This window comes from Chlorocebus sabaeus, chromosome 25, assembly GCF_047675955.1.
Source record: "Chlorocebus sabaeus isolate Y175 chromosome 25, mChlSab1.0.hap1, whole genome shotgun sequence".
NCBI classification, from domain to species: Eukaryota; Metazoa; Chordata; class Mammalia; order Primates; family Cercopithecidae; genus Chlorocebus; species Chlorocebus sabaeus.
The window spans coordinates 48,909,399-48,933,104 of NC_132928.1; the positions used below are offsets into that span (position 1 = coordinate 48,909,399).

Sequence of the window (23,706 nt, forward strand, 5' to 3'; positions counted from 1 at the left end):
ATACAAAAATTAGCCAGGCGTGCTTGTGTGCACCTGTAATCCCAGCTACTCAGGATGCTGAGGCAGGAGAATTGCTTGAACCCAGGGGCAGAGGTTGCAGCAAGCTGAGATCACTCCACTGCACTCCAATCTGGGCAACAGAGTGAGACTCCATCTCAAAAAAAAAAAAAAAAAAAATCCCATAAATTGGCAAAAATATTTCATAACAGTTTTGCAAAAGAAGAAATATGGAGGGGGGCTTATTCTATAAAATATAAAATTGTATCATAAGGTTATAGTAATTAAAATAGGAACTAATACAAAAATAAACAACCAGAGTAATGTCACGTAACAGAGAGTATAAAAACAGACCCTAACTTTTCTTCATCTGATAAAAGGTAGCTATTAAAAAGCCTGTAGCTAACATGATATTCAGTGCTGAAATATTGGACACGGATATGGTTTGGCTGTGTCCTCACTCAAATCTCGTCTTGAATTGTAGATCTCATAATTCCCACATGTCTTGGGAGGAACCTGGTGGGAGGTAATTGAATCACTGGGGCGGGTCTTTTTTCATGATAGTGAATGTCTCATGAGATCTGATGGTTTTATAAAGAGGAGTTCCCCTGCACACATTCTCTCTTGTCTGCCAGTATGTAAGACATACCTTTCGCCTTCCACCACAATTGTGAGGCCTCCCCAGTCACGCGGAACTGTGAATCCAGTAAACCTCTTTCGCTTTATAAATTACCCGGTCTTGGGTATGTCTTTATCAGCAGCACGAAAACTGACTAATACAGACACTTTCCCCAAGTTCAGGAGCAGGGAAAGGATGTTCAGTGTGCCACTTCTACTCAGGCTTGTCACAAAAGTTCTAACCAGTGCAATAAAGCTAGAAAAAGTGGGGGGAAAGTATAAAAATGGAAGAAATAAAAGTGTTATTATTTGCAGATTGCATGATTTTGGATGTAGGAAAATCCAAAAGAATCTCCACACTCTCAAAATTAAGAACTAAATTGAGCAGGGATCTGGATACAAAGTCAGTATATAAGAAGCAGCCCCGGCCAGGCGCGGTGGCTCAAGCCTGTAATCCCAGCACTTTGGGAGGCCGAGACGGGCGGATCACGAGGTCAGGAGATGGAGACCATCCTGGCTAAACCGGTGAAACCCTGTCTCTACTAAAAAAAAAAAAAAAAAAAAAAAAAAAAAAAAAAAAAAAAAAAACTAGCCGGGCGCGGTGGCAGGCGCCTGTAATCCCAGCTACTCGGGAGGCTGAGGCAGGAGAATGGCGTGAACCCGGGAGGCAGAGCTTGCAGTGAGCTGAGATCCGGCCACTGCACTCCAGCCTGGGTGACAGAGCGAGACTCCGTCTCAAAAAAAAAAAAAAAAAAAAGAAGCCCCAAATCAAGGTACTGACAGGGCCATGCTTCCTCTGAAGGCCCCAGGGAAGGGTCTGTTCCAGGACTCCGTGCTAAGAGCTGGCTTTGTTTGGTTTGTGGAAGTGTGACTCCAGCCTTCACATGGCATTCTCTCTGTAGTGTCTGTGTCCAATTGCCCTCATTTTATAAGGACACCAGTAGTATTGGACTAGGGGCCCACCCTACTATATTCATCTTAATTGATTGCATCTCTAATGATCTTATTTCCAAATAATGTCATTTTGAGACACTGAGGACTTCCACATGAATTTTGGAGGGACACAATTCAACTCATAACAGGATTAAATGCATTCTGATAAAAAATTACAACAGATTTTGTTTTTGTTTTTTGTTTTGAGACAAGGTCTCACTTTGTCACCCAAGCTGGAGTGCACTGGTGCAATCATGGCTCACTACAGCCTCAACCGCGTGGCCTCAATCCATCCTCCCACCTCAGCCACTCGAGTAGCTGGGACTATAGGCACATACCACCACTCAGATAATTTTTTTTGTATTTTTTGTAGACATAGGGTTTATTCCACGTTGCCCAAGGCTGGTCTGAAACTCGTGGGCTCAAGCAATCCTCCCACCTCGGCCTCCCAAAGTGCTGGGATTACAGGTATGAGCCACTGCGCCTGGCCAAGGAGCATCTTCTGAACCCAAGAGCTCCACGCTGTCCATCCTCGTGTGTGAAGACTCATACTCTGTCACCTTGGGCTGCCATCCCTGCTGAGCTCCAGCCTGGATCCCAACCATATTCATTCAACAGGTATTTATAAAGTTCCTACTATATGCTGTGTAACTGAATGTCTCTACTTGTTTGGGCACTTCAATTTTGACACGTTAGGAATGGAAAGGGTCACCTTTCCCCTCTCTGAACCCTCTTCCAGTAAATGGTACCATCAACCACCCACACCAGCAACTTGAGTGATTCGCTCTCCCTTAGCCTCCACAGTGACAGTCCCAGGTGTTGGAGCCACCTCATCTTCCCTCTCCACTGCCTCTACCTCAGTTCCGAGCCCAGGATCCTCCACCACAGAACAGAACCACCTCCCACCTGGCCTCCCTGCCTCCAGGGTGCCCTGCCTCCTTTTCTTACAGCTGGCCAAATAACCTTTCTAAAACCCAAAGGCGATCGTGCCTTCCCAGCTTGTAGTTCTTGTGACCACTGAAATGTGGTTCACAGCTTTGGCTCAGGGCACTGAGACCTTCTCAATCCACCTCCTCCCACAGTACAGGTGTTCTGTATACACCTCACGCTTCCTTTTCATCCCCCACCCTGCTTGCAGTTCCATGAACACGTGTGCAGTCCATACCTGGATGGTTCCCTCCTTCCCTACCTGGGGGGCCCTTCGGATCACCCCCAGCCAGAGTGAAGTACCCATTTCTGGTGTTCCAACAGTACTCACTGTCTGCAGCTCCTGCCCGGTGGGTTTCTTTGTCTCTTCCATGAGACCATAAGCGCTTTTCATTGGTTACAGCCTTGAGTTTTTGGAATCGGGCCAACACTGGCTACACCACTTAGCCTGATTCACAAGGCAATCCTTAGAGTTGATTTTTTTCATCCCTGTTATATAGATGGGTAAACTGAGGCTTAGGCCAACTATTTTGCCCAAGGCCCCCCAGGTGTAAGTGGTGGTCCCAGGATTCAAAGGCTGGTGACATATCTCGGAAGGCTATCTGTAGCTAGACAGGGATCTTGTCAATGGGGTGATGTGACCAACCAGCTTCTATTTGAAGAGAGTCTGTTTGTTCATGTGGCCCATGTATTCTTTTTTTTTTTTGAGACAGGGTCTCGCTCTGTCTCAAAAGTGCAGTGGTGCAATTCTCCTGCCTCAGCCTCCCGAGTAGCTGGGATTACAGGTGCATGTTACTACTGCCCAGCTAATTTTTGTATTTTTAGTAGAGATGGGGTTTCACCACGTTGGCCAGGCTGGTCTCGAACTCCTCACCTCAAGTGATCCACCCGCCTTGGCCTCCCAACAATGCTGGGATTACAGGCGTGAGCCACCGTGCCCAGCCCCATGTATTCTTATTTCACCTGTGCCTTCTTTGTTGGTGAGACCTGAAATAGGCCCTCCATCAGCCCAAGTGTTTCCCTCCTTACCTTCAGGAACCAAAGGAATCCTAAGCTCAAGTAAGTTATGTCCCTCACCCCTTTTCCTTACCCTACAGTCTCCAAGAGGTCCCAGAGTGGCTGGGGACTAATTTGGTTGAGGGTCTAGCTCAGGTCTGGGTATGAACATGATCAAGTGGGATGAGGGTGATCAGCACAGTAGAAATGCACTTTGCTTGCTGCAGAAACTCTTAGAGGAGGTTTTCCACTCAGGACTGATGTGCTGGGATCTGGGGTTGTGGCACTTTTCCCCACACAGCACCCTCCATGTCTGCAGGGACAGCAGCGAAAACACTGCCTTTCGCCTCTGTCCTCGAGTTGTGAAGGGCAGATACCGGAATGTGTGTAAGAACAGCACTAAATCACCTCCCAACAACCCCCAAGTCAGAGTTCACAGAGGAAGAAGCCAAGAACCAAGGAGGTCCTCCAGGAATTCACCTCCAGTCACCAGGCTGGAGAGCGACCCACCCCCACCATCCGACTCAGGCCTGGAAATCACATTTCCAGCTCTACCATAATGGCAAGAACCTTCCAGAGAGTCCCACACGCTGCTCCATCAGACCACTGTTCTCAGCTGGGCACCCCCAAAGAATGCTTCCCTCTCAAATCAGAGCCCACCTGCTAATTAATTAATGTTCAAAGGGAAACAGCCAGGGCTGGAGGTGGTGATCGCCAGCAGGGAGGACAGCTGCTCGATGTGCCTTCCCACACTCTAGGGGCAGGCGGAAAGGAGGAAGGTCTGGCTTTGTCAACGGAGTTCCTAAGCTGGCCAACCCGTGCTGTTCAGTGTTGGGGGAGAGGGGGCTTCTGAGTGGCAGAAGCTGCTTTGGGCGAGGGGAGAGGCGGCGCATCTTAGCTGAATGGAGGCAGCGCGATGGCACCAGAGAGCCCCAACTCTGCTTTTTTCAATCTTTTCTTTGTCCTTCCTCTGTGCTGGCTCGGGGAGGCCTCTCTGGAGATGGAGCCCAGTCCCATCTCTTTTACTGTGGACAGCCCCTTGAACACTGCCTCATCTGGACATGGCGGCTGGGACTAACATTTCCAAACCACGTTCCTCTTGTTCATAGCTTCCCTATGAAAAAGGGCATTCGGGTCCAATAAGTGCGGAGATAATGGACACCACCTCACCCTCCTGTCAGAGACTTGGGACCAAAGGCATTTTAAAGGCTCTGGGAAGGCCTGAAGTAAAAACAAAACAAAAACTAAACTCAACCAGTTTACCTTTGTTTAACTCTGTCTTTCTCATAAGTAAATGACCACAGAAGCCTTTTCCCTCAAAATAGCAATTAGCATCCCAGGAAACACACTTGGGGACAGCCTAGACCAGATAACCTCTCAGGCTCTGTCTGCCACGTTGCTCCAGACTCTAGCTGTGGGGAGCTGAGGCAGCTGCTGGCCAGCGATTCCCAGGATCCCGGGGGAAGGGCCAGGCTGCGCCCAGAGAAGGCTCCCTCAGGGGCCAGTGGCAGCTGATTGCAGCTTTCTTATTTTTATTTTTTGGAAACAATAGTGCTCTGAGGAGTTAGGGACCAAAAAAGGGGAAATTTTAAAAATCTGTTTCCACTCTGATCCTTTGTCAATTTAAGCTAACTCATGTCAAAACAGCCTGGTTTGCCCATCTGTGAAAAGGGAGAACCATGGAGATTCGGTGGGCACTCAAAGGTAACCCTCAGAAAGAAATTTCCACCCTGCGGTCCCTGGATGCCTAATGGAAAGAAGGGCACAAGCGATTTCCAATATTTGAAGAAGAAGTCTAATGGAAATTATGTTTGCCATGAGAAGTGTCTTTGCTTCTGACTGGCATTGTATCAACTCAGTTTGATAACATTGGTTGTCATGGGGATGAGAATTATTATGCAATAAATATGGCTGGCTAATTAGACAAAATCTTTAAAAACATAGGGTTCAGGGCAGTGATAAAAGGGTCAGTTGGTAATGAAATGGTAAGGAGCTGTTGACTCAGGAAATCAGGTGCAAAACCAGTTTAAAAGCAGCATGGTGGGGGTGAAGGGGCGGGAGGAAGGTTAGGGTCTGCTGAGGGAGCTGCTGTCCCAAGGAGCCCCTGGGGACGCCTGGAGTTGTGTGCAGCGTGGGTGTTTAATGTGTTAAGTGGCTGCAACGTAGTGGCTCTTGTCAGAGCGTAGTAGGGAACGGTGTCCGCGGGCTGAGACAGGGTGCTGGGCGCCGCCTGTACTGTGCCGAGCAGAGCCGAGCCCTGAGGGGGCCAGTGGGCTCAGGGATCCCCAATGTGTCTTTCACGACTTGCTTAGAAGCCTTCCCAAGTGACACACACTGAAGGTTTTTCAAGCTCTTCAGAGCTGTTTTTATATTGTTTGTGTAATGCCCTGTCCCATTGGGCCCACAACCCTCATTCAGAAGCTGCATCTGAAAGGTTCATGGGTGTTCACTTTTCTCTCCAATACGCTGTTCACACAGACTCACCTCTCCAGTCCCTTTCTGTCCCTTAGACCTCTCCACCAACACCCCACTCCATTGTGGCAGCAGCCGTGGAGCTGGGCCCTGGAGACTTGTCTCTGTCTCCTAGGAGAGCAGTGGTGACGATTATTGCTGCTAGATCCTTACAAACCACCAAAAAGGTAGCTAGGCTCTTTCCTTTTCATTTCTTTCCCTCCCTCCCTCCCTCCCTCCCTCCCTCCCTCCCTCCCTCCCTCCCTCCCTTCCTTCCTTCCTTCCTTCCTTCCTTCCTTCCTTCCTTCCTTCCTTCCTTCCTTCCTTCCTTCCTTCCTCCCTCCCTCCCTCCCTCCCTCCTCCCTTCCCTTCCCCTCCCCTCCCCTGCTTTCCCTTCCCTTCCCTTCCTTTCCCCTGTCTCTCCCTCCCTCCCTTCCTCCCTCGCTTCCTTCCTTCCTCCCATGTGTCCTTCCTTAGGGGACAGTAGTATGTATGAGTCTTTGATCCAACGCATTACTGAATCCTGGAGGATGTCACCCATGCTCACGGAGTATTGCCTTTTATCCGGCACTTTAGCTATGTCTTCAGCATACCATTCCAATGCTCATTCAGGCTGGCAGCTTCTAGATCATGCATTATGCGCTACCATTAATGAATCTCATGGTCATGGGCTCTCTCCCACTCCTCCGTTGCTGTGAAGTTGGTCCTCTGGTCTAAGGTGATATATGGAATCTCATGCTAGTGGATCAAACACTCTCTGAGCCTTTGGATGGTGGTGCTGGTTGAGACTCTATGGTTAGGAAAGGGAAACCCATACCCTCCATATGTGCCTATTCCTGTGAGAACAAACTACTGGACCTTCCAGGATGGAAAGGCCCCATCTTGCCAACTTGCCACCAAGTAGCTGGTTGGTTTTCTTGAGGAATGGGTGCCATATTGGGGACTCAGTGTTGGTCTCTGTTGCAGGTAGTTTGGGCCTTGAAGCAGCAGGAGACAAATTATCTTGATTGAGACTCCATGCTGTTGGTTCATGCAAGAAGAGTCTCCATCTCTGCCACTTAGTTCATGTTGCCATCATGCCAACACTGGCAAGCCTGGCTAGCTGCAGTCAGTGGGCTGAGTCACCTGACTACCTGGCTGTTTAGTTGTCAATGGTGGATGCTCTCTGGTGGTTGTTAACATGTGATACAAAGACTTGCCCACTTCCTTAGGTCCATCCATGTGCCTCTGCCCCAGCCTCCTTATCTCTGATCTGTTTTTTTTCCTGACCATCTGGGCCAGGTTATTTGCCACTATAGGTTAGAGTACACTCTAAGGTTAGAGTACTAACCTTAGCTCACTTCTCTTTCCCACACTAAGTGGGTGACCAGTTGCACTACTCAAAGCTCTGATCATTAGGAAGCTTTTCCTTCACTACTGTCTTTTCACACCACCCAGGTGAGGCTGCAGTGTACCTACCCTCTGATTGCAGCTCGCACTCACATGTGGAGCTCACCCATCCATGAAACAAGCTCGGGCTTTCCCCTCCTCTTTCAGCTGGTCTCATAGGGTCCCCCGGACAGCCACAGTGTGCTCTGAAGGGGGAGCTCTGGTACAATGGTAGCAGATGACAGGGTCTGGGTTTTCTGCTCAGGCAGCCTGCGTGTGTCCTCTGACCCCGCTTGCGCTCATTTCTGGAGGTACCACATCCATCTTACGATGGATTGTTGCTGGGGCCATCTGACTTGTTGGGCTTGATAGGACACAGTACTTTTTGGACAGTTCTAGCCACATTGTCCATGGTGACCATGGTCAGACACTCTTTCTCCCCTACCAGGGCTCGCTAGCAGGATAGGAGTTGTTTTTCAAAGGTATGCAATTCTTCACTGAAGATGGCAGGGTCTTACTCTAGAGCTTCGGCAGCTTGCATTCTAATTCCCACTGGGTCTTGCCACAAACTTTGCACAATATCTTTTCCCACCACTGATACCTCCATAGAGTCTGTCAGATCATACAGCCTAAGCCACAGGATTGCTTGCTTGATAGCCTGAGCTGATTGCAGAGCCCCTTCCTGCTCTGGGACCCACTCAAAGATGGCAGTCTGTGATGTCACCTGACATGAGTTGGAGTAGTATCTCCAGGTGCAGAATATGGTGACTCAAGACATTGAGGCTTCCAGGCACTATGCTTTCTTCTTCCTTAGGAGGTACAAAATGCAGTAATTTGTCTTTCACTTTGGAGAAGATGTCTATGGTTACTGGATTTGATTGCTGAACTCCTGAAAATATTACAGACGTAGCAGGCTCCTGAATCTTCTCAGGATTAGCTCCAACCCTCAGGGGTACACATATCCTACCAAGGTCTGCAGTGTGCTAGCCACTTCTTGCTCATCCAGCCCAGTCAACATGGTGGCATTGTTGTAATGGATCAATGTGATGTTCTGTGGATGTCCAGCTGGTCCACACTTCTTTGGACTTAGCATGGCCTTGAAGCAAAACTGTTAATGTGTATTATCATTAAAATGTGAACTGCTTCTGATTATGATTGGAAGAGAAAAGAATGCCTGCACTGAATCAACAGCTGTATCCCATGTACGTCAGGCAGTATAGATCTGGTCTAATGAAAACACATCTGGCAGCATGCAATTGGGATTATACTTGATGGAGCTTGTGATGGTCTACAATGACCCTCCCTAACCCATCCAGTTTCTTCAGGGGCCCGAGTGGTCAATTAAACAAGAGTGGAAAGAAGAGGCATAGGATGTGGCAACAGTCTCTGTTCCTCTGTCTCCCCACAATATGGTCTCCCTCCCTCCTTCCCTCTTCTTTCCTTCTCTTCCTCCATTGTCTCCCATATAAATTCTGGAATTTTAACTTTGCTCAACATGGGCCATCGCTTTTTCCAGCTTTCTAGAAGCCATGCTAGCAGCAAGTTTACACCAACACCTGGGATACTTATGCTAGGGAGTTAAATTCTGTATCTTAGAAAACCCTTTCAAGTCAAAAATTGTCCTCTCTTCTACCTTATGTTCTGGTCCTGGTCTTCAAGCACTCTTGGAATCTCCTCCAGCTCCTGTTAGTCCATGCTGACTACATCTTCCAGTTCAGTATAGTCCCTATTCTTCCTTGGCAAGCCCAGCATGTCCCCAGCTGAGTCATGGAGGACTCTGAAAGGTGCACACATTGTCTTGCACAAGAAGGGCCTGTGTAATATTGGGAGAGTGCTAGCAAGCAATGGGGGAGGCATATGTATAGGCTCAGAATGTTGAGGGGTTCAGGAAGTAAAAATCTTTGGCGGGAATCCAAGCAGATATTGCCATCTCATGTGTTAGGTTTTCCCAATCGGGTCCTTGACCTTACATGTCAGACCTGCCTTGGTTGGGTGTTTAACTGTCTGAAATTCTGCCACTCTATGAAGTCCTGGGCTTAGTCCTCATTTTCTCTTCTCTTCCACTGCAGATGAGATTCTCTATATGCAACTAGTGGTCCTCAGGCTTCCACATCTGGCTTCCAGTTGCCTGGTAGTTGCTCTCTGATGTTCATTATCCTTCTTCAGGCATCAGTGGCACTTAGCAATAGCCACCCACCCTCATTACCCCATAGTTGCTGTCTCCTCCCTGTATCTCAAATGCCTGACACACTGCAAGTGCTTGCCTTACTGCAGCATACCATCCTCCTCACTGGTGAAAGTTTTAACAACTAGAAGGGGAGGGGAGGGGAGATAAGCGTTTAGGGAAAGAGGGTGGCTGCTTCAAGGAGAGGACTCCTGTGAAAAGCAGTCAGTAGGGAGCTGTTTGTTGTTACTGTTTTTTCTTTTTTTCTTTTTTTTTTGAGACGGAGTCTCGCTCTGTCGCCCAGACTGGAGTGCAGTGGCTCGATCTCGGCTCACTGCAAGCTCCGCCTCCTGGGTTCATGCCATTCTCCTGCCTCAGCCTCCAGAATAGCTGGGACTACAGGTGCCCGCCACCACACCCGGCTAATTTTTTGAATTTTTAATAGAGACGGGTTTTCACCTTGTTAGCCAGGATGGTGTCGATCTCCTGACCTCATGATCTGCCCACTTCAGCCTCCCAAAGTGCTGGGATTACAGGTGTCAGCCACTGCGCCCGGCCTTACTGTTTAATTTTTTTTTAAATGCTAAGATTTGTCTTCCATGGAGGGGCAGAGGACAAATTCCCAAAAAGCTATCGTCAGCGGGACCCAGACTTTTAGAGAAACCTATATTATGTATGCATTTATGGGAGGGAGGGGGATGTTCTTTGATTTTCTTTTAAATGGTTATATTCAGACTTGAGCAGGCATAACTTTAGAAAGAAACAGTAATTCACAAGGCACTTCCTAGTCTTGTCTGCCAAGCAGGGAAAAAAAAAAAAAATTCCCCCTTCCTTCTTTTTTCAAGGGAGACAGTATGTGGGCTACAGAGCTAGTTAGATTTGGGTCCTCGTCCAGGTTCAGTAATTGTTGGTGTCCAGAGCCAGTCACTTTTCTCCTCTATATACGGGACAGGCACCACACGGGCATGCACTAATAGGAGAGGTGCCTCCCCTGCAGCAGCCAGGAAGGGTCAGCTGTGATTACACTGCTCCTGGGATAAAACAGAAAGTCCACAGAATGATGAAGCACCTCCTGCTGACAGAGGATGTCTCCTCTCCTCTGAACTGTGTTCCTATTAGGGTTGCAGGCTGGTTAAGACTAGAGGATTGCCACAGAAGGAAGCCAGGCTACGTCCTCATGGACAGTCAATAGCTAGCAGCAGGCACACATCCAGCCCGGCAAGTCTTTTGACCATGGCTGCCTGGAGAGGGGCTAAAATTTCCTACAATATCTATGAAAGTGTAGAAAAAACATTTAAATCCAACAGTTGATAGGAATATTTGAAGAACTGATGTTTCTAAATTACCTCATGTATTTCCTTGCTGAAGGGATACAAAAGCCCTGATTAACAGAACTTTAAAAACTGTATTGTCCCATCTAGTCAGAAGACAGGCTTTGAGTAACCACAAATAAGCAAATTTGTTTACTTCAACCACACAACATAAAATATTGTGATATTTAGAATACATGATAATTTGAAAGTTAGTAAAAGGGCAGAGGGTTTGGGAATATTAATATGCTTCTCCTTGGTTCTCTTCTGTTACCCGCCTGTTCTCTTGAGCTACTTGGTTTTCTCCTTAACCTAGAAACTGGTCATAAGGAAGCAAAGTAGCATAGTACATCTATCGCCAAAAATCATGCCTTGACTTTGATTATTCACATAGGTAGAATGGACCATAGGTGTGCTCTAGGTGGAGCAAGGCAGAATACTTTACTATCATTCCCATTCAGCAGTGCAGTTAATATGCAATTTATTTAAATAAGGGGAAATTCTCATTTTATAAAGGTAAGCATTGGTTGAACTGTGGTGCTAATATGTGACTCACTGACAGAGTAAGTGAATGATAAGATGGATTATAAGGACAGTTTTTGGCAACAGAAGATTCTGAAGAAATAGCTCTTGACAGATCTGATACTTTTTATTTTTTAAAGGAAAAAAACAGAATAAGAGGCTTTAATATCTGCCTGGAAAGGGGTGAAGAGTAATCTGTAACTTGAGATACAAAATTCAGCTTACCCTGAGGCAGTGATACCTAGTAGGAGGATGGTCTGGCTTTTCTGGCAGTGGTTTCAGATAAGTATGTAGTTTAGAAATAATTTTATCACCTTTCCCTTCTTGTCTCCATAAAACTAACGATAATAAAACCAACTTCAACTAAAACTAAATATTAAAGTAATGCCTAGTATATGATAGGATTAACACATACTCAATAAACACACATTAATTTTTAAGAATATAAGAACTCCACAATTCTTCTAAGGGAAAAGGTAGGACACTAGAAAAAGAAGTGAATCAAAAAGTATAAGCCAGGCATGGTGGTGCATGCCTGCACTCCCAGCTAATTGGGACCACTTGTGCCCAGGAGTTTGAGGCCAGCCTGGGCAACATAGAAAAATACCCCATCTCTTAATAAATAAGGTATAAAATTGGTCATTATTCCAATAACCTTAAAAATATCTAATAAAAATTATCCATATAAAGATGCAGGTCACTGAAACTTTAAGGATTCTTCTGGATGTGTCTAGGATGGATACAAGACAGAGCAGCCTCCTAGCACCATCTGGGATTGTGGACTGCTGCTCTAGCGAGGTCTTTGTCTCTTCATCAACAAACTGAGATGACTCATTAATCTAAATATTTCTGAGATGCTACATATTTGGAAAAATAGAAAATACTATAGGCATACAAATGTTGAGTATGTACTATCAAATTGTAAAAGTGGTGTTGAGTATCTAGTGATTCTTATATATTCATATCCTGACTTTGGCCTGGGAACTCCATATTATCATATTCTGAATTAGCCTACACAGAAATATAGTAATAACAGAGTTTATGGCACTGAAGTAAGATGAAAAGGCTTTGATGCTTTAGTCAATAAATTATTTTTCTCTTTGCATTGTGGGCATATTCATCTTAGGGTCAGTTAATTTTGTAATCTTTCCTAGACATATATAAGGAATACTAATTAGTCCAGGAATTCTGCAGAGAAGTGCTATGTTCCCTCACAGGGCATGGGTATGCAGTGATAGCAGTGTCCACCTCTCCAAAATGTAACTGGACACATCATTTCACCTCATAGTTGTAATATTTGAGATTCTTTGTGTGAGTAAAAGAAAGATTTGTTGCAATAATCCCATTGCTTTAGAGTCACACCTCACATATTACCTGAAGATAAAAGGCCATTTAAACTTTTTTTTAACTTGGTAGGATAGTTTAAAATTTTTACCACTGTAGTCTGTTTGCCCTAACCCCATATGAAAATTAGTCCTAAGGGGAACTATGTTCAGGAATTCAAGAAACCCAGAGAGAAAAACACAGTCACACAAACCATTCACCAGTGACAAAGGAGTCAGCAAACTGTTGGAAAACAGAGAGAACTTGTAATAATGAAAAAAGGACAGAGTTTAGTAACCAATCACTTATTTTCTTTTAAAAACACATAACCACATTAACTTTTTGCTTTATACAACCATCTAGAAACTATAAAACAGTACCACATTGTGCATTTAACCTACTTATCAAGAAGGGAACTTCATAAGTCGTAAGAATTCTACCCATATAGGAAGGAAAAAGGAGACAGCTAATAGCATAGTCACAGATACAACATGAGTCCAAGCAAGCATCAATTCTCCGACGTCACCTTTTCCATTTACCAGAGTGGAGACTGAGAAAGAGAGTAAGGGAGAAAAAAGAGGGAAAGAAGCACCCACAGAAGACTAATCACAATCCATAGTTACTTTTGACAACTATAGCTCAGGGTTTCATAGAATAGTATCGTTTGACCAACACAGTGTGGTGGAGGGAGAAGGGTGAAGGAAACACAAATAGAAGGAGAGAGTTTGAACAGAAAAATACAATCTTCACCCTATTCCCCTCCTAAATACTCTTCATTGATACAAGCTTCTGTGCTAATCCAGAAAATGGCAAGAAATTAATCTTCACAACATGATAAAGAGTTCTGTTCTTTTTGCAATTGAAATGTGAGTGGCTCACAATTTTACAATTCAAAATAACAATGTCATGAACAATTACCCTTTAGGGATTTTTCACAATCTTTCCCCCTATTCCCACCATGCTGGTGTTGCTATAGGGCAATCAGGGAAGTGCAGGTAGGGACTTCAGAGATAATGATCAAGGGATAGTGAGATGGAAGCCTGGCTCTTTCTTAGACGTCCACATCTTTCTAGAAGTACTGCAGTCTTTCCCTCCGACTTGTGGTGGCACAGAGGAAAGGGCATAGGAAGAACTAAGGTAATATGGTGGAAGTATAGTCAAGTAACTGGTTTGAAGGTATACAATATGAGACTGTGTACTTAGTAGATATACTGAATCCAAGGCAAACAACAGGTTATTTGATTGTCCTCCTTAGGTTGATGGCACCATACAAAAAACTGAAGGTGGCTTTGATTTGACGATAAAATAAACCAAAGGTTTGCTACAAGGAAACATACTTCAGTTGCAAATTAGTATAATGATTCTCCTCACTTTACGGGAAACTCTCATCTTGTTCTCACTTCATCTTCCACCATAAATAAGCAAATATATTCTGGAAGGCTGTTTTCTAGGGGCAACTCAATATCAGAGTTTTGATAATTCATACAAGAAAGGCATCATGAGTCATGCCAATCAACAGGCTCCTCTCCGTTCTCAGGCAAACTTCCTGTATGGACTAACTTAGGCTCTTCCAAACCTAATGAGATGTTTTCACTTTTTCTTATTTGGTGAGTATGCTGGTTAAATCATTGGTTTGTAACACAACAAGTGCAAATTTCTTATGCTATCATATAATCAACTCTGTCCCACATTACCATGTGCTCTAACATTGTATAGACTTAAAATACAATGCAGAAAGTTGAGAGTTTGTAGGATTTACTATTAAGACTGATTTCTGAAATGCAGAAACATATACGTGTTTGCATTCAGAAAACCTTTAACACTCCTTGTCTTGGCTCATGATCACAAGCAAGAAAAATTTAGATCACTCAGAAAAAGAATATGAACAAAGCTGACAAACTGGATTTATTCTTCTTTACCTAACTTTTGCAGAAGTTCTACCAAACCTTCAATTGTCTTCATCTGGTCATTAGAGATCTTATCTGTATTGACACTGAATTCCTATTATATTTGAGAAAAGTGTGGTGATTTTGTCGTTGACAGAGCTACAAATTCAACTTTTTTTTTTCTCTCAGAAGCTATCTCAATTTTAAAAACTCAAATGTTGTACAGTAAGAGGTACTTGTTTTTTGAGAGGAAAATTTCATGTAAACCATTAAAAGAAAACAATAACCTGAAATCTGCTTACCAGATAAAGGAGAGTTGTTCCAGAGTATCCCACGTTTTAAAATAATGCCACAGATAAGGTTATTTTCTTAATTATTTTCCTTAGAATAAGAAATTTTTGTAGTCACTGCTTAGAAAATTACATTTGAGAATAAAGAACTATTTCCTGAATAATGCAAAGTAATGGGGAAAAGATGATAGGAAAATAAAGGCAGGTCTTTCCCAGCAATTTAATAACCACTGAGCGGAGAGATGGAGGCATCACCTTCGAGTCATCAGGCTCATGTAATTTCCTAACTGCCTTGCTGAGGCTTACTGCCAACGTCCAACATCTTGCTCTTCTCTGCTATCTCCAAAGTTATTTTACTTATCATCAACAAATGTCTGTCAATCTGATACCTGTATGACTCAGTACTACTTTACTTTTTTTCTGTTCTTACCTTGCCCTGGTTCACCTATCCAGAAATGGATGAACTGCTTTCTCTAGTTACTGTGAATGTACTTTGGTCAAAGCATGGTAGAAAGATAATACATATCAACACGTTACTTCTGGTAAAAAGCTCAGTTAAAGTCATAGAACTCTCATGTTTAGAATATCAGGAAGTCAGGGATCCTAGCGGCTGGGGCCCATTTTCCTCTTTAAATGGTTTTTATAAGTTACTACTGAGGTGAATGGTGTTCTCCCACACCATTGCTTCTGACTGAAGTTAAGCAGCTTGCCTAAGGAGCCTAATGGCAGAGTGCTGAAAAAAAGTTGCACCTGGGTTTTTGACTACTTTCCAGTCTTACAAATGACCATCGTAACCTAATTAATGATTTAATCTTTGATTTCATTGTTTCTCTGTATGCTGTGAAATCAACGATTATGCCACTGTAATGGCATAGGCAGCCTTAAATATAGGCACTCATTTGTGCATAGACAGTAAACCACTTTTGTCTTTTAATTTCTCTATACACATCAATGCTTTCTATACTATCATAAAATGAAAAACGAGTTTTATTCATTTACTTAGACTTCCTTTTCATTCCTTTGAAGAGTATTTTAATTGATATTAAAAACTGAGTGATTCTCCAAAATAAAACTAGAATTTCTAAACCTAAAATCAAATGAAGTTTTAACTTTGGTTAGGTTGCTGCTCCTTTAAAATGAGTATGTGATTTTTTTTTTTTTTTAGACGGAGTCTTGCTCTGTTGCCCAGGCTGGAGTGCAGTGGCATGATCTCGTCTCACTGCGACCTCTGCTTCCCGGGTTCAAGCAATTCTCCTGCCTCAGCCTCCCAAGTAGCTGAGATTACAGGCATGCGCCACCACGCCCAGCTAATTTTTGTATTTTTAGTAGAGATGGGGTTTCACCATGTTGGTCAGGCTGGTCTCAAACTCCTGAGATCGTGACCTGCCCACCTTGGCCTCCCAAAGTGCTGGGATTACAGATGTGAGCCACTGCGCCCAGCCAATGTTCATTTTTAAGAGTTCTATTGAGAATTTCAGCGTATGGGAGCCTCCAACCAAATTGCAGGGTGGACACAACATTCGCAACTGCTAGGGCATATAAAATTTAGGAGAGGAAAGTGCACATTGCCTTTTTTGAAAGAAAAAAATTAAATGTATGCTTTGTCTCCCAAGGTCTCTTGATGAGGAAAAGCCCTCTTTTCTCTTCACAGCTTTAAGAGGAACATAAAGCTGTGTACTTAAATACATATTTAAACTTCTGTCACACAGCAAGCTGAAAGTTACATAACCCTTATTTTTGAATAGACTATGCTAATCTGACAAACACTTCAGAAAAGGATTACATCTATCATTGCATCATATGTGAAACAATAAGACCGATTAGGGCCTAGAATCGTAACAGTTGAAGAAAGACTAAACTGGCCATAGGATACATTAATGTAAAAACACTGGGGAATTCAAACAGCAGAAGTCAATGGTAAGATTTTATGTGTGCCATCACAGAGATTCACTAATAAAGAATAAAGTTAACAATTCAAATGGCTCTGGATACACATTAGTACCACCAATTTTATTTATGTAAGAAATGCCTGGTCCACTGGACTTTTCAATTTAACTCAGTAATAATTACTGCTGTTTCTTGACAGACCAGTGATATTTCCCCCATAGTTTTAAAGTACAAAAAACAGAATACTCAGGGGAAAAAAAACCCTCAAGTATAAATAATGCAACCTTTAATCTACCAAGGGTCACTAACTTGTTAACACTGATTATCATAAATGATTCAATTTATTTAAACTAAAAAGCATTAATTAAACATTTACTCTTCCATTTTGGGTCAAGGGACATGCTTGACAAAACACAAAAAAGCAATAGAAGCACAAAGTTGTATGATTTTTTCCAGAAAACAAAACAAAACAAAAAAACCTCGATTCAAAAAGGGAACAAATTTTGGAAGCTAGTCAGAATAAAGATGGAAGAAACTACTTTAAAAAGAAACTATTTGTCAGTTAATTGATAAAAATTTTCTAGTAACAGTAACTTTAATCTTACTGGAGTTACAACAGTGATGGGTAAAGACTTTAATACATGGTGGAAGTGCTGATGATAGAAGGAGTGTATTAAAGGGCAGTAACCGAATGTTTTGACAAAGCAAATGGTAATAATAGCTGCCCTTCCACTTATTTGTTCCTTTGTTTCAATTAAGCTGAAAATTATAGGACTAAATTTACTTTCATGAATCTGCTGGGATTGACTTGGAATTTTCATCTTGGTCTGGGGGTTATTAAAACACATTTTACCATGTCCTGGAATTTATATTAATTTTGTTATATAACGAAATGCTAAATTTAATGCCAACCATATTCAATAATGTAATATCTCTTACGGCTTTCAGGCTTATTTGGATGACTAAGGAACAAAGGGAAGAAATGAGACAAAGAAGTGACAATGGGCACTGTGGACAGATCATAATAGTCTACTATTTCTAAGCAGTGTACTTCTCATGTATGACCAAGTTTAGATCCCTACAATTTTAAAACAGGTTTTCTATCATGGGATGGCATGAAATCCAATGATCATCCTTTAAAACTGCTGGGAGAAATGGCTGCCAAGGTCTTTTGTATCAACATAATGTGAATGAGGAAGGATAATTTGTTCCATGTGCTCAAAAATATAGTTTCCCCATGACAGACTTTTAATTTGATCAAATTCTGGCTAAAGTGGTTGAGCCCAGAAGAAAAACTATCTAGTGAGGGCACACAGAGCCTCTGAAATACCTCTGTCTTCTGATTCAGAGCTAGCAAAGGTCATGCTACAGTGACCATACATGCGGATGCATAATAAGGCATAGCTTCAGCTGTTAAGGTTGAAATATGGGCCAGTGTATTCCACATCTGTTCCTTAAAAAGTTAAAAAAATTATCAGAACCTCTTCCATGAAATTCAGCTGGTGGTGTGGTGTGGGATTCCTTGTTATGAGAGATATGCTCAGGACTCTAAAGCAGCAGCAACTTAAGAAGTTAGCAATGAAACTTTGGTTTAAAATAAAAACAAAGGAAAGAAAAGGTCAAACTGGTACAAGTTGTCTCCTGAAAGAGGTATGTGGGACTGACCCTCATAAATGTCATCCAACATAAGTTTCCCCTGCCTTCTTTTACTGTTATCACCTTCATTGCACAGGAGTTATATCATTCTTTATGGTTAAGTTTCATAAATAATGAGAAAACTATGTGTAACAAATACATCATATTTCCCACCCACCCAGCAACCCTTCCCAAAATAAGAAAAGTTACACCAAATTAAAAAGTAGCTTCATGAATGAAGGTACTGCTTTAAGTTGCACTTTTCCTGCAAGTGCGGCCAGTGCCTTTGCGCTGGGTATGAAGGAAAGAAAAAAATTCTCCACATAAACTGACAAAAAATTTAAAAACCAATGTCCGGTTTCAACCAGTCAAAACCGGGTTGAGCGGAAGCCGAGATATCTCAGTACCGTCCCATCAGAGGGTCCCTGCAATGCCTGTTCTTCATCCTGATAGGTATCTATGTCCTTGTGATTGTAAACAATCCATAAGATACTATGTTTTGTTCCTTAAAACATCCTCTGATTGGCAAATGAAGTAAATATTTGTTTTAAAAATAGAAAATTAAAATTAAACCAGAAGAAAAGAAAAGAAACACAGTGAGCTTGTTTGGAGTCCATAGGATCCGATCCGGAAGAGCTCGGAAAATGTGTTACGTGTTTTCTCCTGTTTTCGGCTGGAAAGGTACTAGAGGTTGCGTTGGTCGAGGAAAGGATTGTAGAGTAGGAAAACCAAAGACGTGAATCTAGACTTCAGAAAATTCAAGTGTTAGCTTCATCATCTGTGTCTTCTATCAATACCTTAGTGTCACGAGCCTTGGATCTAGTGGTAACAAGGGGGACAAAAAGCACTTAGTCCATTACTCAAATATAAACACTTGCACTGTATTAGACACATTTCCAGTCTTACCACCATTAAACATACATCCCAAACAGGGACTATCTGCTGTACCAGATGGATTATTCTAGAGTTTCCAATTCAATTTCAGATATTACTGGAAATACACTAAGAAACTAGATCACAGCCAGAGGAAGGTAACAAGAACAATGGCAGGATATGCGCAACGCAGAGGGTAGTCATCTGGGTTTGAGTACTGACATTGATTTTTTTTTTTTTTTTTTTTTTTTGAGACAGAGTCTCGCTCTGTCAGCCAGGCTGGAGTGCAGTGGTGCGATCTCAGCTCACTGCAACCTCCATCTCCCAGGCTCAAGCAATTCTCCTGCCTCCGCCTCCTGAGTAGCTGGGATTACAGGCATGTGCCACCATGCCCAGCTAATTTTTGTATTTTTAGTAGAGATGGGCTTTCACCATGTTGGCCAGGCTGGTCTCAAACTCCTGACCTCAGGTAATCTGTCCACCTTGGCCTCCCAAAGTGTTAGGATTATAGGTGTGAGCCACTGAACCTGGCCACCTGACTTTGATTTTATGAGGCATCTATTTAACCCTTTGAGTGCCTGTTTCCATCTCTGTAAGGCAGGAATGATAATACCAATTTCACTTAATACCACTTTCACCTTTTGGAGACGGTGTGCATTATCAAGTGAGAACATGGATGAAAAAAGCATTAAACAAACAAGAAACTGGTTGGTTCCTAAAATCCCAGCTCCTTGGGAGGCTGACATAAGAGGATGGCCTGAGCCCGGGAGTTTGAGACCAGTCTGAGCATCACAGTGAGACTCTGTCTCTTTAAAAAAAAAAAAAAAAAAAAAAAAAGCCAGGTATGATAGTGCACACCTGTAGCCCCAGCTACTCAGGAAGCTGAGGCAGGAGGATCACTTCAGCCCAGGAGCTCAAGGCTGCAGTAAGCTATGATCACACTACTGCGCTCCAGCCTAGGTGACAGACTGAGACCACATCTCAAAAACAAAAACAAAAACAAAACCCTACAAAACAAATGTAAGGCATTGTGATAAGGATGAGGAGGATGACAGATATAACACCACTTGAGGCATACATGAGAAACTAAAAGAGTTAGCCAGCAGAAGAGAAGACCTAAGGAGAGGCATAACAGTTATTTCTCTTCAAAGAGTTGACAACATAAAATGCAGAAGAGGGAGGAGACTCATTATTAGTTATGTGAGAGAGCCCAACTAGGATCAAATGGTTAAAGTTACAGTGAAATTACAGTGAAGCATATTTCAGCCCAACATAAACCATCTACCACTATAAATACCAACAATAAAATCGAGTGGCTGAGTGTGGTGGCTCATGCCTGTAATCCCAGCACTTTGGGAGGCCAAGGAGGGAAGATTCCTTGAGGTTAGGAGTTTGAGACTAGCCTGGGCAACATAGTAAGACCCTGTCTCTACAAAAAATAAAAAATTAGCTGGGTAGAGTGGTGCAGGCTTGTAGTCTCAGCTCCTTGGGAGGCTGAGGTGGGAGGAGTGCTTGAACCCAGGAGGTTGAGGCTGCAGTGAGTCATGATCGTGCTGCTGCACTGATCCAACCTGGGCAATAGAGTGAGATATTGTTTCAAACAAACGAACAAACAAAAAAACCACACACATTAAGGATATGCTAAAGGTTGCATGAGTGATAAAGTCAATACTGAAACTCAGATCTTATTTTGGATTCCCTGCTCTCTCCGCTGCACATCAACCACTTCATTCCTAATGTCTTACTCTTGGTGCAATCTGGTTTCCCAGTGTTTCTCCATTAAACACCTGAAAGGGAACAGAATAATCTATTGCCAAAGAGCCCCTTATTTCTGAAGCAGAAATAGTCTATGTTTAGATTGCCCTCTGCTGGTAACTAACAAGGATAATTAGACTTCAAAATCAGGAGCTCAGTGAGGTCACCAACCACACTCAGCATTTTCTTCCAGTCCTTTGTGGCACTTATCTCGCTGACCCACTCAATGCTCCCCTGCCCCAGCTTCTTCAAACTCTGCTTCCTTGGGATCACAGTACCAACCATGCTTCGTTTTGATGCCCTTCCTACTACCTCCCTGACTACTCCTGCCTCTTTTATTTTCATTTTTTCTCTTGTCTGTGTTTCTTCCCTGGCTAATGTGGTTGAGCCAGGGAATAAGACTCAGTTCCCTGCTCTCTGCTTTTCTCTACCTTCTTCAGAGAACTTCCAAATCTCTATGTAAAGCTCAGCAGGTTCTACTCTACTCTTCCATATCCAGTGAGTTACTGATACTACCTTCTGTTTCTTACTTCCTTCGAAACCTCTCCTTACATTCCTTTTGGTCCAACTCTAAGCATCCTAATCTGAATCTTCACTGCCCCATACATTAAAGTACTGCATAGCTTTTCATCTGGCTTTCTGGCCTTGAGTTTTCCCTTGCCTAATCTATCTTACACAGTGCTATTAAAACTTCCTAGGATACTACTTTCACAATGTCATTCTTCTGCAAAAAAATTATCTGTGATTCGTGGCCGGGTGCAGTGGCTCACACCTATAATCCCAGCACTTTGGGAGGCCAAGGCGGACGGATCATGAGGTCAGGAGATCGAGACCATCCTGGCTAACATGGTGAAAGCCAGTCTCTATTAAAAATACAAAAAATTAGCCGGGCGTGGTAGCGGGCGCCTGTAGTCCCAGCTACTCGGGAGGCTGGGGCAGAAGAATGGTGTGAATCCGGGGGGTGGAGCTTGCAGTGAGTGGAGATTGCACCACTGCACTCCAGCCTAGGTGACAGAACAAGACTCCATCTCAAAAAAAAAAAAAAAAAAAAAAAAAAAAAAAAAAAAAAAAAAAAAAATTCTCTGTAACTCAGCCTACAAGATCAAGTTTGCATTTTCAGCCTTTTACAATCATACTTCATCTATTCAGAAAAATTATTCTTACTATAATTCTAGTCACATGGTTGTTCTTTCTGCACTTCATTTCTATCTTTATGTTCTTTACTGTGTCTCTAGTCTATTCATTCCCTTATCCTTTAGAAAACTGTTCATCCTCAACCTAAGTCTCCTTCATTCCAATCTACTGTGCTATCTATTGTCTCTAAATTTTGAATGCAGTCACCATATACTGTATATTTATGGTAACTTTTAGCAACATATGTAGTCAATGACTGATAAAAACATTGCTGTAGGTATTTAATAAGAAGATACAAATAATAATAGTTTATATTTAGTAGGCTCTTTCTGTGAGGGAACTGGTCCAAGTTCTATGTAATAATGAATATAATCCACTTAACTGCCCTATGAGCAAGAACCATATTAATTCCAGTTTACAGATGAGGGGCAGAAAACAGAAATTAAGTAATTTCGTCAAGGCACAGATGGCAGGATTCCTAAAGTTTATAACATAAAAATCATTTGTATACAAAACATACAGAAGAGTCAAGTATTAATAAATCACTCTCCAACAACATTTTCCTCCAGACAGTGGATCTTTAATGCCAAATTACTAGGTTATGCATTGATGACATTTACTCTATATGCTCATTTAGATAGTCTATAGGTTGTATCATATGGAATTGCTGCTTATTACTGTTTTTTTTGTAGGCGAAAAATGGCTGAGTATTGGCAATTTCATTTGGTTCAACCTGATAGCTTCGTAGCTTACATGTTACCCAATGCTAAAACCCAAAGGAAATATGCCTCACAGAAGTAGAAGCCATACATACTGAGAAGCGAGGCGAGGCCGGCGCAGGGATATGCTCTGGTTGTACTTCCATGACCGATTCTTCTGGCGGTTTCGTACCCCATCATCCTGGTCCATCATCTGTTCTAGGAGAGTCTGATCATCTGCGTTCAGGGGGGCCACAGAGATGTCCCGCACAGCACGGAATTCACCACAGTTATTCAGATGTTCATTCTCCAGGCGGAAGAAGTTCCACACAAATCGCCTTAGCAAAATGGGGTAGATCAAAGTACTTATGAAATTGTAAGATACTTCTGCTACTTGTAAACCTCCCAGGGTATCAAGTTTCCACTCATGGAAACAAAAACACAGAATTAAGGGCCTGAATATTAAAATAGGGAAAGATGGTGTTGCGGGGAGGTTGGGGGTGGGGGACGGGTAAGGGAAATAAGACTAGACTATGAAAAAGGAAGGGACTCATGGAATGCAGTTTTAGAGTGCTCATTCTTTCAACTTATTTGACAAATAGTTACTGAATGTCTACCATAAGGCAGTAAAGGCACAGAATGACACAAAGCCTTTTTGTCCTTATGGGGTATAATTTCTAGTAGTGGAGATAGACAATGAGCAAGTAAACAATCAATCGGCTAATGATAAGTACTATGAAGAAAATAAAGCAGGACAAGGGAATAGAGTATGCCGTCATTAAGACTGGTTAGGGAAAGCTTTGAAGACATGGCAGCTATTGAAAACCTGAATGATATAAAGAAGCAAGTCATGTAAAAATCCTGGAGGAAAGCCTCCCAGGCAGAGGAAAATGGCAAGTATAAAAAGGCAAGTTGGAAACAGCAAGGTCAGTGGGGCTA

General features: G+C 42.9%; 1 protein-coding gene across 1 annotated transcript in view; it reads right to left on the reverse strand.

The window, feature by feature from the left end:
* Positions 1–12,853: 12,853 nt before the first annotated feature.
* The window catches only part of XPR1 (xenotropic and polytropic retrovirus receptor 1), a 259,285-nt gene continuing 248,432 nt past the window's right edge, over positions 12,854–23,706 (reverse strand). Inside the window, exons 14-15 of the mRNA XM_007989307.3 lie at positions 22,884–23,105; positions 12,854–19,126 (exon numbers count right to left, since the gene is read on the reverse strand). Of these exons, the coding sequence (XP_007987498.2) occupies positions 19,066–19,126; positions 22,884–23,105 (283 nt within the window). The 3' untranslated portion in view covers positions 12,854–19,065. The remainder of the gene's footprint in view (positions 19,127–22,883; positions 23,106–23,706) is intronic.